This window comes from Sabethes cyaneus, chromosome 1, assembly GCF_943734655.1.
Source record: "Sabethes cyaneus chromosome 1, idSabCyanKW18_F2, whole genome shotgun sequence".
NCBI classification, from domain to species: domain Eukaryota; kingdom Metazoa; phylum Arthropoda; class Insecta; order Diptera; family Culicidae; genus Sabethes; species Sabethes cyaneus.
Genome location: NC_071353.1, coordinates 84,979,211 through 84,998,041, shown reverse-complemented (window position 1 = coordinate 84,998,041; position 18,831 = coordinate 84,979,211). Strand labels below are relative to the sequence as shown.

Genomic DNA, 18,831 nt, shown 5'->3' with positions numbered 1-18,831 from the left:
ACACAATTATAACAAGACACACATAAACACTACATTGTTCAAATCACACATAAACACTACATTTGAATTCCATTATAACACTCACCAACACTCATATACTTAGAAATTACAAGTCGCCACTTGAGGCCAAATATTATAGTACGCAAACGTTATTCAGTTTTTCTATGCTATTATTATATTCTATTTTTTTCTATAACATTATAACATAATAACATTATGAGATAGGAACCCGGCACCATTACTAGATTAAATTGAGGAATGGGGCTAAATTGGCCATAAGAGGTTAGCACTTATCAAAGAGAAAACAATCAAGGACAAGTCGAATATATATACATAATTGAAAACCATAGCATACTGTTTCCACCTGACGTAGAGCTCCTCCACCGCACAGAATTTAATCTTATCTGAATATGCCCGTTTTACTTACCGAATTGTTGCGCCTCTCCTGCTGAGACGCACAGCAAGCTTCTGAGGGTGGGGAAGTGAAGCGACCCTCATTTCCCGCTGTAACACTACATTTACGCATTTTCATCTGGCCGAACCCGGATGAATCAACCACGGTCGGCTAAGAACATAAATTCCGCATTTTATCCGATTACCCGCGCCGGTCAGTGACTCGATCGAGCGACGGCGCCGGTAGGGTAAAATACTTCGATGAAAAACAACGCGTTTGCACCATTCTAGGTTAATGAACGCGCAAGTTTCTTAACCTGCCGCAACGAACAGTTCCCAAAACAAATGCGGGGTTGCGCGAAGTATTGCAGTTTTGCCGACTAAGGTAAACAACGAAGCGCGGAACTGTTCGAGTTGACAAAAAACAAAGTTCCCGCGCGAGGGGCTAAAATGTATGCGCGAGAGGGAAGCTCAACGGACAGCGTGAGGTCTGCCGCTAGGCAGAATAGGACGGAACTACCTCGAGAAGGAGGAGTTTCCTTAGGGTAAACAGTTTTTAGCAAGTAAGAATTAACTTGGTGGTAAAATAAGTTTTTGAATAAAGGGATTCGGATTTGACACGCCGACCCGTCTGGTCGGTAGTGCGATTAAAAACCTGTGTTTATCTAAACGGGAAAGAAAAAGTAGTCCGGGCAAATCCGGCTATACACAAGACATCTCAAAGATTGAAATAGTAATGAATGACCAGCCCACAGCTTATTGCATTAAATATGATTATGCGTAGTTTGACATGTTTCAATAATTTTACTTTAACTCTCCTCTGGCCTTTAAAAGGGCCATGCGTTACAAATAACCAATTCGAGCCAAAGCACGTTCATGGCAAATATGACGTGCCACTCGAAAGTTCTTCTCTTTTGAATGGGAACAGGAACGTAAGTTAGCAGCGTCGATTCACTGTCTTTCTCCGAGAAGATTTTATTAGTTTACTTTCACAGCTTACCGCTTGTTACATAGCAGAAAATATGGCACATACGCAAAAATTTCTGTTTTATTTGTATGAGAGTTCTTATTCTCCCACCATAGGGATGAGGAGTCTCAAACCATCATAAAATAAATTCATGCCTCCAAAAACGCCTACATGCTAAATTTGGTTCCATTTACTTGTTTAGTGATTAGGAGGAGATTTGCATTTCATTTGTATGGATTCCCCCTTCTTAAAGAAGGCAAAGGTCCTAATGCCAAATTTTGGTTCCCTTTACTGGATTAGATCTTGGATTTCATTTGTATGGGAGCCCCCCTCTTAGAAGGTGAAGGGGTCTCAGTACACCATAGAAAAAATTCTTACCTCCAAAAACACCCACATACCAAATTTGGTGCCTTTTACTTGATTAGTTCTCGAGTTATGAAGAAATTTGTATATTATTTGTATGAGAACCCCCCTCCTCCTCCTAAAGAGAGGAGGGGTCTCAATTCACGATAGAAAAAATTCTTGCCTTCTGAAACCCCTCATGCCAAATCTGGTTCCATTTGCTTAATAAGTTCTAGAGTTATGAGGAAATGTGTATTTTATTTGTATGAGAGCCCCCCCACTTAAAAGGGAAAGGGATCTCAGTACACAATAGAAAAAAAACCTGCGTTCTGAACTCCCCATATGCCAAATTTGGTTCCATTTGCTTGAATAGTTCTCGAGTTTTGAGGAAATTTGTGTTTCATTTGTATGGGAGCCCCCCTTCATAAAATTGCTGGTCATTTTATCTATCCAACGACATATAAATTGTTCAGTTTCGTTTAGTAGTTTAGTAGGTATTAGCATTTGAAATCTTTCATTCAAACGTTACACTTCTATTTTCTTTTTCACAAAGTGCTACCCAGTCCTAGTATAGTAAACAAAGACGTAGTCCTACGTCAAAAAATCAAACATGGCCGTTTCTGAAAGCTTGGAGTTTTATCTCAAACATATGTGAAAATAAAGACTGGTTTTTTCTCTAACTCGAGTAATTAGGGGAGTGTCGTCGTGGTTGGGCCACGTTTTAGAATTCGCCCATAACTTTCGTTTCAAAAGGAATTTTGGAAATCTAAATAAATCGTGGCAAAGGTCTAAGAATAAGGTATATTTCCGGAAAGTTTTGAACTGATTGCTTGAAAAATAAAAAAGTTAGAGGCATTTACGTGAAGATAAAAAATGTTGTCATAGTCGGGCCATGTTGTACAGCTTGGGCCACCACAAAAAAACCTATGACATACGTATTGAAATTCTATACAGAGGCATGAAAAGAATGAATTCCGTGAACAACGGCTCATATATGCACAAATACCCTATTTTTAATTGCATTTTTGCGAAATTTTGGCGATCTTGTAAAATCAGTATTGCAGATATTGCCTTTTCCGAATTGTACAACTACAATGAAATAACAACAAAAATCTAAGTATTTATCGTATTAATTTTGCTTTATTTCATCACATTTTACGTGACTGACATTCTCTGGCGATTATTGCGCTTCTGCGCTTTAAATTATGGTGGCCCAACCATGACTACTCAAGTGACCCGACCTGTACAAATAGCGCTTTTCTAGTATTTCACCTTAGCCTTCCCAAACACCTTACTGGAGGGGATTTTTCTATAGTCTACGTGTGCAGCACAACACACTTCATACATTTTCAAAATTTATCTCGATAATTGCATTTCATGAATCATTTCCTGAAGAAAAGTTCATTGCGCGTGGAAAACTTTTTTTTGGATGATTTAGTCACTGAATTCAGTACGGGTGTTTTGAATACACGATTGAAACTCACAATATTGTGAAAAGTTAGCTATCACAGTAAGAAGTTTTGCAATGATTGTATCATAGATATCATGAGTTATTAAAACTGTAAAGTCGTGATGGCCCGACCATAACAGTGGCCCGACGATAACGACAATACCCTACAGTTTTATTATTTCATGTTTGACCATTTGCTGCTATGCAGTATTTTCCAATATCTTCTTGAAGACGATTAAAGTCAACATGTCAATAGTACAAAAGAAATTTGTCGTACCTTGACACAATTTCTTCTGATTGTCACGTAAAATAGTCTTCAAACTCCGGATATGACATCAGTTTTCTATCAGCACCAGCTGTTTTTGATAAATACTTATCTTTCAATTTTCATTATTTTGCAAATATGCTCAATCTACCATCAATAATGTTAAATAATTTTCAATAAAAAAGCAAAAAACCTGATTTAATCCACCTAGTGGTGAAAGGAACCTTTGTTATACCGTCTTACTTGCGATTTGAGATAGAAATCGACACGTTTGGTTTACATGAAATTTTTGGAAATTGAATAAGTTTACAAAATTTGAAACAAATAGAAGCACTTATAAATTTTGATAGTTTCTTTTCTCATAAAATTGCTGAGTAAGTTGTTACTAATGAGGGTAAGTGCAAGTAAAAGTAAGTTGTAAGATAAAATATTATTCTTTAACATATACATTGCGTAGTAAATGTCTAGTTAATAGGTTTTTGAACTATGCATAATTTCCTGTAACGCCATTCTATTTGATTCACAACAATAAAGTTTTCTTGAATAAATTTCATCAATTTTTATGAACCTTTGGTTACTCACGTTGTTGTATTTTGTACACCATATGCAGGTTTTTGAATGCCATATTGTTATATAGTTACAAATCGTATATTACGTATATATTAACGTATATTCTTCAATAAACTTGTTATGAGCAAAATGTCAGAATTATTCAATGCATTATTACTCTAAATTATTAGGAAAATAGATTAGCATAAACCGACATCACAGAAACGAAGCAAGTAGCATGTGAGGTGTACCGCAGTTGGCCCCAACTGGAATTTTCTTTCGTTTCTTCATATGGAAAAATGGTGTCTGTGTGCAGCAAAACTACCAGCAAATGTAAAATATTTAAAATGTATCCGTCTGTTGGTAGTCGAGTGATTCGGGGTCAAAATCAGGGTATTTTTTATAATCAAAGTTCTACAGTTCGTAAACAAGGAAACATAGAGGTATCTATGTTCAGCAAAGTTGTGTATTTTTATTATTTATACAACTTTGTAATACATGAAAAAGTCATACAACAATTACAAAAAGAGCTAAAATAGAAAAACTGATTTTTCAAATTCATATACAATAAATAAGATCTCTTCGTTGAAGAAATAGAAGGTTACTGTCTTCAGCAAAATTTCTTGTAATAATATGCTCTAAAACTTTGCAGAACACATCAATGTGTTATATTGAATCTGAAGGAAAATAATTTTTTTTTCACTTTTAGGGGGATTAATCAAAATTCAAATTTTACCAGACGATAGAGCTTTCAATTTCAAGAAACTCTTCCAAAGGTTCGATAAACTTAAAACCAAGTTTTCCTAGTCAAAACTCTAGTGCACACGTTTTCTTTGGTTTTGGGCTATTGTGCGCGCGAGTAACTGTGTTATAAAAGTTGGCGCGAGTGTTCGAGGGTTAATATCTTTTGACCGGTAAAATCAATTCTTATGAAATTTTGCATATATATTCGTAGTGTGAAAACCTCTCGTTTGATATTAAAATAATTGAAATTAGGTTATTTTTCTTGGTTAAAATCATTATAAATGATTGTTAATTTTGGTGTGGTGTATTGAATTACTCATAACTTTCAAATTAACCATCCAATCAAAAAACCATTCAATAGTGATCTATCCGGCTATATTACCTGCCAAATGAAACTAATAACACGTAAATCGGTTTGGCCATCTCTGAGAAACAGGCGATCATTTGAACCTTGTCAAAACTGGTTTTTTAAGCATAACTTTTAAACCACTTGTTTGTTTTCAATAAAAATTGGCGTGAAATTTAGCAATAGTAAGAGCTTTTATTTGGTACTAAGATCGATGAAATCGGTTATGTGGTTCCGGAGAAAATCGTGTCACGAAATTTTCACATTTTTGCTTATAACGTTTAAACTAAAAGTCAGACCACGAAACCATTTAATAGTGATATACTAGGTAAAAATACCTTTAAAATAAAAGTTATAGCAGACGAATCGGTTCAGCCATCTTCGAGAAATAGGCGATTGAAAATTGAAGCGCACACACATACACACATACACACACACACACACAGACATTGCTCATTTGTCGAACCTGATCGATTGGTATATGTGACACGGCCCTCCGGGCCTCAGATCGACTTCGTGTTTTTCGACCAATTCCTAAACCTTTGTTATATTGTATAACAAAGGTAAAAAAATAGGTTATTTCATACGTAATATTGTTAACTGTTTTTTTAGTTATATGTCATTTTTTAATCACAGGTAAGTATATAAAAACAGGCAAAAAGGTAAAAGAGAAAAAAATCTATAGATCCTTTTCGCAAACTTCAACCACCTTGTATAAGAATATCGTTGATTTGGAAAACAAAACGGGTAGTAATTTATTTGAGAGATTCAATAAATGTTTTGTTTTCGAAATATTTTATTATTGTTAGTAATATAATATTTTATTATATTATTGGTTTGCGCTTGGTGGAAGCTCCATAGTACGTGTACAATACGAACGATTTTGCATTGCAATAACTGGATTGGACGACAGCAGGATGCGTTTGAACACATCCTCCAAATTGGCAATCCGGTTAAATTTTGTGGCGTGAAATTCCCTGAACTTACGAATACATTTATTTTGCGTTTCCTGTACCTCTTCGCTTAATAACCCTATGGGTAGTGTCGTAGCCTTAATAATATCTGCGCCGTGTACTAGCATTTCATGAACGGTTGCCGTAATGGGTACCATGCGTAATGCGCAACGTAAACGTACATAAGCCTGGTCTTTTCCGCATATTCACCATATGCTTTCCAAGCGACAGCAGCTTTACTGTTAATTACTGTTAGTATAGTCGAAAAGCGTTCCAGGATTTCACCGTTTAATCCTGTAATGACAAGCCCTATAATATATATTGCCTTAATTTTTTCTAGACGGCGATATAGCTAATATAGAATTGAATGGGAAATAATCTGCTAAACTACCGAATTACTTTCACGAACATTTTAGATACTAATTTAAAATAACAGTAACGGTACCCTCAAATCTTTTGACAAAAAACTCCAGGACTCTAATAGGATTTGCTTGAAAGCGTTCCTCCATTGTTACTACGATCATAGTCATGTTCCTGTTCCTGAATACGTATAAGACATCAATTTTGAAGACTTCTAAGCTTTCTGACACTAAAGTAATTTAAAAGATTACTTTAGACTAGAATCAGAAATATCAATATAAAATTTAATTTCATGTGCATATATCCAAGTAAAGATTTTCATGACTATTTGTAAAATAATGAAAATTGTAAGATAGATATTTATTATAAACAGCTGGTGCTGAACTCCATTTGCAGAGAGGACGATACAACAGTGACTATTTCTGAGAGGTCAATTACATGTACCTCTTCATTTTATATTATTTTGTATTTGGTATTGTATTTTATATTTATATGTATGGATTGGATGACGGGCGAAGCCCATATATCTTAACAATAAACAATTGTAAAAACTACCGTTATAAAAACTTATTTGAAAATTATTTTAGCAGTGGTTCGAAAACTAGCACAAGGTCGAAAACCTAGATCCCTTAACTTATCCGGAGTTCGAAGACTATTTTACGTGACAATCAGAAGAAATTGTGTCAAGGTACGACAAATTTCTTTTTTACTATTGAAATGTTGACTTTAATCGTCTTCAAGAAGATATTGGAAAATACTGCATAGTAGAAAATGGTCAAACATGAAATAAAAAAACTGAAATTACTCGAGTTAGAGAAAAAAACAGTTTTTCATTTTCACATATGTTTGAGATAAAACTCCAAGCTTTCGGCCAAGTTTGATTTTTTTCGTTTGCCCCTTTTTGAGATATTCTATTCCAGAATAGACTTAAAAAACACAGGAAAAACGTTAGAACTCGTTATATGTATGAGTTTTCAGCATACAATGTTCTACAAAAATATGTCTTTTGATAAGATAACCAACTTTGTAAAACATTATGATGCAATAAAACCGTTGCATTTGAAGTAATCAGCGAAAAAGTGATTTTTGAGAGGTCTTTTTATAAAACACCCTGTAAGCTAGAAACGCCTACAAATATGCCTACTATGTCTTTGGAAAAGTTACTTATATAATCTTTAAGTACAACTTTGTAGAAGGAATTATCTTTCTATCTCTTTCCTATAAAAAGTTATTATGTGTTATGTGTTTACAAACCAAACTGAAACTTAGTCGTTGATTTCGCATTAATTGTCTTTTAGAGTTGTACAACTTTGCTGAACATTGTGGGGAGCTATTTTAAACCACAAAAAACATTCCACTTAATTTTCGCTGCTGGACCACTGTGCAGTGGAAAATACTGGGACAAAACACCCAAAATGAAATTGAAGTTGTACATGAAGTATTATCATTCTATGAAAGTAGACAGACTAAATAACTATATTCCAAAATTTCAGAGCACTGGGAATGATTCAGCTTTTTGGAGAATTTTTTGAATCTGAGGTTTGTGTGACAACTTCCCATATTTTTCATTCAACGCAAGTTTCGAAAAACTGCTTTTAATCGTATCCTGTTAGGTATTTGCATACAAAGAAAACGTGGTTTGGTATTGAAATGGTTGTAGATTAGCACCTTATTTTGCAGAGTGACGAAAATCAAGTACACTCTAAAATATATTTACTTCAAATCTCAAAATAGTAACAGACATGTGACTTCGCATTTTCAAAGTTGAGCATCTTTTTTTGGGAACGGAAGGTAACCGTCATTTCTTCATATTTTATATAAATTTTCGTCTACTTTCCAAAAATCATCCGCATTTTGCACAGATTTGCGCAAAGATTAAACATATTGAATTTCATATAACCATGTATTTTTGGGCAATTCCGCTTTGTAATTACTTCTAGCAAAACTATTATAGATATTTTTAAAATAAATCTTTGAGCATTTAGCAGCTAAGGGTTAGTACCAGGTCAGCAGAGCAGAAGTGACACTTTGATATTCAAATTTTAGTGAATAAACATGGTTATTGGCTGGAGAAAGTGCTATTTTTGAAATTCAAAATTTATTTTTAAATATGGCTCAATGTTATGGATTGCTAAGTGTTACAAGATCATTACTACTTCTCCTAATTATTCCAATGCAAAAAAACACAAAATAAAAATAATAGTTCAAGTAGTTATAAAACTTTTCTTAGAAAATTATTTTAGAGATACCCTAATTATTGACTTTTTTAAATATTTGAAAACTTTAAGTTTTAATAGTCAATTTGGTTCACAGTTATATACAAAATACGTAGATTCCATGCTACTTTACCAATTTTGTTAGTTTTGTCTCAGTTTTGTTCTGAATGGCGCCACTGTGCAGCTGAGCAATGTTTGATGAATGAAGACGATGCTCCGATAGTATCGCCGCTCTTTCATCTAACAAAGCTTAAGTTGTAACTACTCTCTTATCAAAATCAATTGGACCTAGCCCCGATAATGGGTAACATCTACCCGAAACCGGTTGGCGAATAAGGTAAATGCTTATTTTTATTTTGCAAGAACATTAAGCGGTAGTGTCCGGTATGTACATTACATTATTAGCAAAAATAATACACTTTACAGAGCGATCGCAAACCAAGTGTTCACTTGGCAACGGTTATCGCTCGAATAGGAAAGCCACTTCTTTCCATAAAAACTTTTATCATTTATCAAGTTGAATCTTTAAATTATATTTTTGTAAGGCACCGAACACCTTTCGTAGATTTTATTAAATGTTCTTGTAAGGATGTGGAATATATGATTATGTCGTCCATATAGACCAAGCATACTTTTCCAATCAAATCTCGCAATACGTTGTCCACCACTCTTCGGAATGTGGATGGCGCGTTCTTTAGCCCGAATTCGTACTTTCCATGCTCAACTGCAAAGGCAGTTTTCGGAACATCCTTTTGGTGAACCCAGATGCCAAATCCAAAGTCGTGAAGTAATTGCATCGACCGAGTTTATCCAACACCTCAGTCTCAGTGATGTTCGGGACAGGGTACTTGTCGTCTACTGTCTTCTCATTAAGTTTCCGATAGTCAACTACAAGTCACCATTTTTTCAATCCAGACGCATCCTTCTTTTTCGGCACCACCCAAATTGGCATGACCATGGAGAATTTGATGGTCTTATTATACCTTGTTGTAAAAGGTTCTTTATTTGTCGCTGTACCTCGTCCTTCAAACAAAAAGGGTATCTGTAACTCTTGGTATACACCGGAATATCGTCTTTCGTATCTATTCGGTGTTTGACCACATTCGTGAAAGATAAACTTTTTGATTTCAAATGAAAAATAGATTGATAATAGAAGATGAGTTTAACCAGCTTAACACGTTCTTCATCATTCAAATGTTCCAAACGTAGCTGATCTCGCAGCTCTGGTCTTATTCCGCTAAATTCTTGTGTAAGAGGGGTTACTATTTCGAAATTATTAGCCTCTATTTTTCCTTTCGGCAGGGCTATATTAATCGTATCGTTTGTATAATTTGTTACGACAACATTCGCAAAGTAGTTTTTGGCTTTATAAATGCCAGAATGGATAAAAGCACGGTTATCGATCTGCACATCGTCTGTGATAAGAAATTCACCTTCTTTTTGAAATAACGGTAATCTCAAGATTTTTGTTTCGTTAGTATACCCGCATAATCAAAAACTATTGTTAAAACGGTAAGTATTATAAATGTACTATATGACCAATAGTGATTGTTCGTGATATAGTTTCATATTATTTGCTACCATTCGAAGTCGTGGATGTTAAACCATTCAGGTACGATATTGTATATAGTTAGTACTAAATAAATAGTAAGAACGAAATGCTGACTATGCTTTTTATAGATACTATTTGTGGTATAGCGCATTAAATGCAAAACAGCCATTTTGTTATACAATTTTGAAGCGAGATGTTGTGCGTACCCAAAAATCTGTTGATTCTGTGTAATTTGGCGAAAATCTGTATTCTATGCATACAGATTCTGTACAGGCGATTTCTTTCAAATATCTGTTAAACACAGAATAATCTGTGCATGTGGCAACCCTGATCATATGTAGTTTTTCTATTCTTATAACAGGTATTTTCTAAAAGGCGCAGAGTCTAGGCCAGAGTACACACCGCTTCACAAAAAATGTGCACGCGAAGAGTTTTTTGCTTCACGGCCTAGATCCGTGCAGGTTTATGCCGTATCAGGAACTCGTCCCCACTTCCTGAGCTCGGTCCTGAGCTACTCGTCGTCAATCGCCTGGGTGTTTCGATACCTACTACGGACCACTTCAATCTTGTCGAGCCATCTCCCGTTGGGACTTTATTCGTGAATTTATTTGGTGAAGCGAACACATCTTGCCGGTTGCCGCATGTTGTCCGGCATCCTCACAAATAAAACTTTCGTTTGTACTATTCATGAGAAAATAAATGAATCATTTAATTACATAACAATATTTAGATCATTGAATATAATAAACCAACGGTTCCCGGTACAATCCAGTAACCATACTAGAACCATTAGTGCAATGTTACATACACCATTAGAGACCATATAATTATCATTGTCCCTATCATTCAATGTGAATCGTTTGTTTCCGAAAAACCATAATAATACTATATATGTAACAGTTTTAGTACAATTTCACTGACTATATGTCCACCATACCAAGTATGATATCGCCAAAAAATTGTTCGCGAAAATCAGCATTTTTGTATGGTAACCAAACCTAACGACTAGTTCATACAATAGTTATTTCTCAGTTTACCATTTGGCACATAGTCAAAACCATTGCTGGGTATAGTCTGCATATGGTTATATGATTATACAGCAAATGGTTAGAAAACTATACGGAAAATCGTTGGCGTATGGTATTTGACTATGCGGGATAGAGTTTAACTCTGTTTTTTTCTGGAAATCTCTTATACATTGGAATATCTGCAACTGGCAATTTTAGGATGTTTTCTCTCATTAGAATAACAGCGTCTAACTCGCAAAGTGATTCATATCCTATTAATCCATCGATGTAAAATCATGAAATTCGAACATAATAAATGATAAATCGGGTGCTTCACACACGTCCGTAAAAGGGTTCAAATACGTAAATTGGTTGACTTCGTGTTTGCCACTAACATTTTTAATTTTTAATGGGGTTGTTTGGAAACTGTAAATAAGTTTTGGTGTTTTGGCCTAATGAATAATTTATTAGCACCTGTATAATTGTATATGGTACGCAATTTGACGTTAGGTCAGACTCCACCTGAAAATTCATTTCGTGTTCGTTATTGTTAGTTTCTGCATAATTTTCGAGAGGATATTCAGGGACATATTCCTCTTCTCCATAAACATCTTCCGCTGTATCTTCCACTTCTTGACTGGATAATTCCGGCCGTGGATAATGCGTTCTGACCATTGGGTCTGTGTTTGCTCTGTTTGCAATTTGAAGAGATTGTTCGTTTCTGGGTCCAAATCTCATAGGTAGAGAAGTTCGAAATTGATGCGAGTTGGAGGTGGAAGGTTTATTAAAATTATTTTGATAGAAGTTAGTTCTTGTGGAATAGGCGACCAATTGGTTAAAACCACATTAAATAATAATAATAATAATAATTGTGGAATAGGTCTGTTGAAATTATTTTGTTGAAAATTAGGTTTTATTTGATTTGTGACAGGAGGGTTGAAACGTTCCTGTGAGATAAGTCTGTTGAAATTATTTTGTTGAGAGTTGGGTCTTGCTGAGTGCATTATAGGTGCAGCTCTAACTGAAGGATATGGTCGTTCAGTTAATTTTTCAGTGCGAGTGTTTACTTCGCATTCTCCGCTTTTTCTGGCTAACTTGTTGGCTTTTTTCCATGGCCAATTGATAAGCCTGATTCAAGCTATTTGGTTGAAGCTATACGTGAGAAGAGTACAGCTGTTCTAACCCGTCGATGAATTTCTCCAGGCAGATTTTATCCACAAACCGGACAATTTCATTTAGATGTTCCCATTGATCATCCATTTGTATGTGGATGGATATTCCGATATATACGTCGCTGACCTGACCGCAATGCTCCGTCACCGACTTTCTTCCCTGTTTTGCAGAGAAAAGCTTTTGGAAAAGTGTGGACATCTCACGCTTATCCCCGAGAAATATGTTTAATTGTTCTTTAGTTTTGCTCTATATCAACGGAGTACTGTTGGAGGCTAGCAAGTCACCAGCGTCTCCAATTATCTTATTTCTGATCTCCTGGAGCCAAAGCTCCAGCATTTCAGTTCCGTCTAGGTGTTTGTATACATTGAGGATCCTCTCAACCGAGTTGAACCATCCATTTAACTGTTTTACATTTCCGGAGAAATGTGGCATGTTCTTGATCTGGTCGGGCACTCGGCCCTTCTGACATTCCCTATCTATATTATTTAATTCACCTCTAACAGGCTCGACGACTGCCTGTCTGAGAGTCGCTAATTCCGCATCTCTGCTATTTAATGTGCCGGTAAGTTCGGCAAATTTTTGCCTTAGTTCCTCTAAGGTTTGATCCATTTTTACACCGGATCTTAGTAACATTCACTTCACTTGATTCGCTTGTTAAATTAGATTATTTAGTTTTTATTGATTTATGTTAGTGCGCGACGATTATCAAATACCAAAGGCTTGATAGCTTGACAGCTCTCTAATAAAGTAGTCAGAGTTTTTAAGCAAGTCCTATGATCGAAGGATGCTAAAAGGTATCTCACACAGTCAATGTTTTTGATGAATTTCCAAATAGACACGTTTGTCTCAGGACAGCGTTCGTTCATAGCAACAAATGTCAATCGGTATTTAATAACTGACCGCGCGATTTCGAACGAATCGAATATGTTGATAGCACATAACTTTCGGTGCGGTAAACTGATTTCTCATAGTTTTTTTCTTATATCGGTATGTCGGATCTCCACTACACTCAACCCCCGCTAGTATGAAAAACACCTCGTTCAGATCAGGCGAATTCATTTTTAACCTGAATATTTGGTAACTCTATTCACTTTCACATACTCGCAAGGCGCGCACCCTACAACCTTGTTTTGATTTGACGAAAACAAACGTTTTGAAAACATGTCGAATATGCTCGAATTCTGAACATCCAGATTGTAGAAGTGGAAATTGGCTCGACAGTATCAACTAAAATAGTCTATTTTGAGTGCTGGAGAGAAATAAGTTGCATATGAGCTATATTGCCAAAGCTGCTGAGCAAGAGGAAACGTATTAAGTTTTTTTTGCTTTTTTTCAATTTGCAATTCAATTTTGACGTAGGACTACGTCTTACGGCAAGTTTTGAGATAGGGTGTCATTCCAAAACATCGAAAAATGCCGAGCGTCACGAAAAATGAAAGGTTTTGAGCGCTAATAGCTCAGCGGTTTTTCGATCGATTTTTAATATTCCTACACCAATCGATCGGAAAATCTTCTAAGAATTGACCCAAATGAACAAAAGTATGGATTCTTGATGTTGAACTATTGAAAAATTGAAAATAATGAACCTATGTTTTACCAGAATTCTCGCTTCGTGATTGGTTGGAAGATTCTTTACGATGATCTAAACCTATACCAATTTGATATCTGTGCTTGGGAAGTAAGCCAAAACAAGTGACAAAGTTTCCTCATTTCAACAAGATTTCTTAACACCGCGGTTAAACCTAGACCATTTTGATGTCCTTGCTTGGGAAGTACGCCAGAGAGAGTGACAAAGCCCCCTCGTGCCAACAGATTTCTTACGAACGCGATTAAACCTAGTCCAATTTGATGTCTGTGTTAGGAAAGTGTGCCAGAAAAAATGACACAAGTTTGTTATTCCAACAGATCGCACATTCTTTACTGCGACTGCGAGACGATTAAATCTCGGCGAATTTGATATCTGTGTTGGAAAAATGTGCTAAAGCTGTAGTGTACGGTTATAATACAACTCTGTATGAATACGCTACGCATGCTTGCCGTTTCATTAGAAGTGTAGTGAAAAGATGTGCTGTTGATAAAATAGGATTGAATTGGTAAAAACCCTTCAACGTGGGGAACCATGGGTAATAAAAACAATCTTTACTTTCAGTAAGGTAGCAGGAAAGCAATAGTTTGTGTTCTTGATTGTGTTAAATTGTTTTCAAATTCACAATCTTTTGAGAATTGAACGTATGCAATGTTTTACTTCGATAAATGTTACATACAACGCATGAAGCATGTATATATGTTGCATATAGCATGTATACATGAAGAATCGAATGATTACAAGCATGAATACATGCTACTATTACTACAAAGAGACTTACGTAGTCCTGCGTCACCTATATATGCGGTCGTGTCTTGTACACAACCCCTCCGATTTTTTACACCATATTTTTTACCTAATTTCAAATATTTTATTCTCGATAACGCGAAAGGCGAATCGATTCGGGTTTTTTGCATTCCAAACATTGCACTTTATACCAATATTTACAATTTTGTTTGCATATATGAACCTCTTCGCCTCTCCCCTACGGCTCGTTGAACATGATCGTTCGAAAAAAACATGATTTGCGGTACCATGGATTGGCGCTGGGGTTCTTATCTGAATTGAAAAATTCCAAAACGATATGAAAGTATATTAAATTATCTCGTGTTTGACCCATTTTTTTTTAAATTCGAACGCATAACAAAATGGCGGACATTCAAACATAAAAGTAAGGTTTTTACTCGAAAAAATTGACTTTAAACATTTCTAAAAAATACAAAAATAGTAATATCAAAAAAAGGATGGGTCAAACACAGATAATTTTGTTGGTTTTGAAACAAAAAAAGAATCATGAGAATTGCTTGAGCCGTTCTTGAGATATTTATGGTACCGACTTTCAAAACCTGGTTTTGAGAAAAACGACGTTGAACTTTTTATTCGCCGTGTAATCGCACCAGACATGCGCGGTACAAATAGCTGTAACTTTGTCAATTTTTGGAATTCATTGAAATGACTTGAAAAACATATGGTCAAAATGTTAATCTTTCGAAATAATCAATAAAAAAAATTCGATTTTTTTAAGTTGAAAAAGTACTATCCCCCTTAACCGTCAATTGTGTATGACGCTTGATCAGTTTTTAATGTGAACGCATTCATACCAACGCCAACGGGGTTCAGATTAAGGAAGGTAATTTAAGCGGGGGTACACGGTACCTGCTTCGCAACGTACTCAAATCGTACGCGAGCTCGAATTAATACCTTACTTTAACTGTTTTATTTTAATTCAATTTAATACATAGTTGGCAATCTGTTGCTGGCCTTTAAATCATGCAATTCTAGTGCACGTCTTTTTAAGCATAATTCGTGACATAGTTATGTCAATGGTTTCATAGTATTTATTGTAAATGCTCATTATTCTATTAAGGTGAAATTAGTGATCATTAAGATATCATCATTTTATATTTGTATTGTTTTGCGAACAGAATAGAAACTGTAAGCGACAAATAACCAAACGCATTGTGTGTGTACATGCAGTTTGACGAGAAATGTTATTAAAAAACGGGAGTATTGTATAACATATGATGAACATTTCAGCTAAAGTCACGCGAGAGCTTAACACAAAATTCGCCTGTATTCTTTACCCAACGTAATGTTGCCATATCTTCCGTTAGATTTCTTTACTACATGTCGAAAAAGCGACAATCTTAGTATTTTGTATGGCACCACTGTGTTACTACGAGCAAGAGACAAAAGAAAGAATACAAGAATCCCCCTGCCGCATGAAATAGATGCACGCTGAAAAATCGATACGCTCATTTACCGGAATGATTTTGGAATCATCTGGTTTGCAGTCGGCATGAATTTCGTCTTATGTTTAAGAATAAAGTAAATAAAACCTGCCAGATTTTTATATGGAATGGCTTATATGAGTAAAAGTCGTTAAAATGCAAATTTTTGGTGAAAAGTTCGGTGGATGAAAACTGCGCAAGTTTTTACGCCAGTTGTACATACATATTTTTCATAGTGCATGCAGAGTGTCTTTTGCATGCGCAAATGTAGATTAGCTGCTCGTGTGCTTTTATATTTTGTAAATTTTTGCCAGCTGCGGAGATATATTGACAGAAAGTGAGCCAGATATTGATGTGCTACAATTAAATGTTTCCAACTACTGCTTTTCAAGTGAAGTGAAGGGCCGGTTTTGTTTAAAATATGCAAGGAAAATGCGATACGCGATGAGGCTAGTGTTGTGTGTGTGTTTTATGCTTTATGTTTTATGCTGAGATGATGTTGAAGGGCATGTGCTCATAAGCAGTTTTTTCATCAGAAAAGCATTTTTGTCGATGGAACTGAGTTGCATATTAAAGATTATCGATAATGTGAGACAAATAAACATTTATCCTAGCGAATCTACTGTACTACATTTAAAAAATTGCAACTAAAGAGCCATTAAGACCTATTTACCAACACACTCAAAGCAATCAGGGTAGTCATGAATACATGATGAGGGCTAATTTCTCGTTAATAGGACCGTTTCTAGCATAATCTGTTCTATAGTGGTTTAACATAAAGATGTTACGTGTTCTTAACGAACGCACCGGTGCATAGAAGTTAAGGTTTTCTAGTATATTTTCGGAATTTATACGTTGTGAAACTATATCATTTCCAAACAGAAGCATAGCAATCTCTCTTCTTTTTGACGTAGGACTACGTCTTACGGCAAGTTTTGAGATAGGGTGTCATTCGAAAAAATCGAAAAATGCGAGCGTCACAAAAAATGAAAGGTTTTGAGCGCTAATAGCTCAGCGGTTTTACGATCGATTTTCAATATTCTTACACCAATCGATCGGAAAATCTTCTAAGAATTGACCCAAATAAAGAAAAGTATGGATTCTTGATGTTGAACTATTGAAAAATTGAAAATAATAAACCTATGTTTTACCAGAATTCTCGCATCGTGATTAGTTGGAAGATTCTTTACGATGATCTAAACCTATACCAATTTGATATCTGTGCTTGGGAAGTAAGCCAAAACAAGTGACAGTTTCCTTATTTCAACAAGAACAGTGCTAATTTACACTTTTTACGTTTTTCCGGATCTTAATTCATTGTTGCTTATAACGCATCGGAACCCGCTTATTTCATCGCATCGGAGTGATTTGGAGTGCATCATCTTCCTGCGGTTACTAGTGAAAAATCACCAAAATTTATACTGCTGTTTTACTAACCTTCGATCGTGCAAAAAAGCAATGGAGTCGGTTTGTTGTGCTTGTGCTTGCGATTTAGCAAAGCCAGACGAAATTATTTGCAGTGGCTTTTGCAAATCGGCTTTCCACCTAAAGTGTGTTCATATGTCTGCTGAAATGCGCGATGCTGTTGCTGGTTGTCCCCAATTGTTCTGGATGTGTAGAGCCTGTACGCAAATGATGAAAAACGCTAGTTTTCGTCAAGCTATATCGTCCACAAATATGGCAATGCAGACAATGGTCGATGAGCAAAACAAGGTGCTGGATGAAATACGGAAAGAAGTCGCTCTGAACACTACCAAAATCAATACCATACTTGAACGCACACCGATACCGAGCACTCCACGTCTGCCGAGATCCCAACACACGCTAAACTTGCGGAAAAGGCCACGGCTGCTGATCCCGGACGAACCCCCGCAACGTGAGAATGCATTTGAGGGTACTAGGGATATCGAACCACATGAAGCAATACCGTTAGCCGCTGCTCGAAAAGAACAGCTGTTTTGGCTGTATCTATCTGGCTTCGATCCTCAGGCAACAGTGCAGCAAGTCGAAAAACTTGTCAGAAACAATTTGCAAACTGACAAAGTTGTTCACGTCGTTAAACTGGTCCCTAAGGGCAAATCACTTGACGAGCTTACATTTGTCTCTTTTAAAGCCGGCATCGATACTGAACTAAAAGATTTAGCGCTGTCCAAATCGACCTGGCAAAAAGGAATTAGTTTTCGACAATTCGACTTCCAACACACCTCGAACACACGCGCTCCCTTTCGTTTTCTTTGCACACCAAGAGAGAACCAATCGCAATAATCAAGTATTATCCTTATCCACTCCTCACCACACGGAATATTCTAGTGCTAGCAACGAACGATCTCCGAACGAACCACTTTTACACAACAGCGCACCATGCCGTGCCATTCGCTCTTTGATTTCGAACAGACGTGATCAGGTCACTCCCGCCGTCCATTCATTCACTCTTTATCAACAGAACGTTCGTGGGATTCGCACAAAAACAAATGATTTACTGCTAGCCTTGTCCCAATGCGATTATGACGTCATCGCCCTCACAGAAACCTGGTTAAACAACGATATTCGCAATTCGGAATTTGCACACAACTATAACATTTATCGGTGTGATAGAAACGAACGGACCAGCCGGCACAGGCGTGGCGGAGGAGTTCTCATTGCTGTGAATGAACAACTTCGTAGCACTGCTGTTTGTGTCGCAGGCAGTGATCAGCTG

At 36.2% G+C, this 18,831-nt stretch overlaps 1 protein-coding gene across 1 annotated transcript in view; it reads left to right on the top strand.

The window, feature by feature from the left end:
• Positions 1-10,607, top strand: part of LOC128745901 (tachykinin-like peptides receptor 99D) — a 186,849-nt gene extending 176,242 nt beyond the window's left edge. The window contains exon 7 of the mRNA XM_053842968.1: positions 10,499-10,607. Coding sequence (XP_053698943.1) covers positions 10,499-10,525 — 27 coding nt within the window. The 3' untranslated portion in view covers positions 10,526-10,607. The remainder of the gene's footprint in view (positions 1-10,498) is intronic.
• Positions 10,608-18,831: the final 8,224 nt, after the last annotated feature.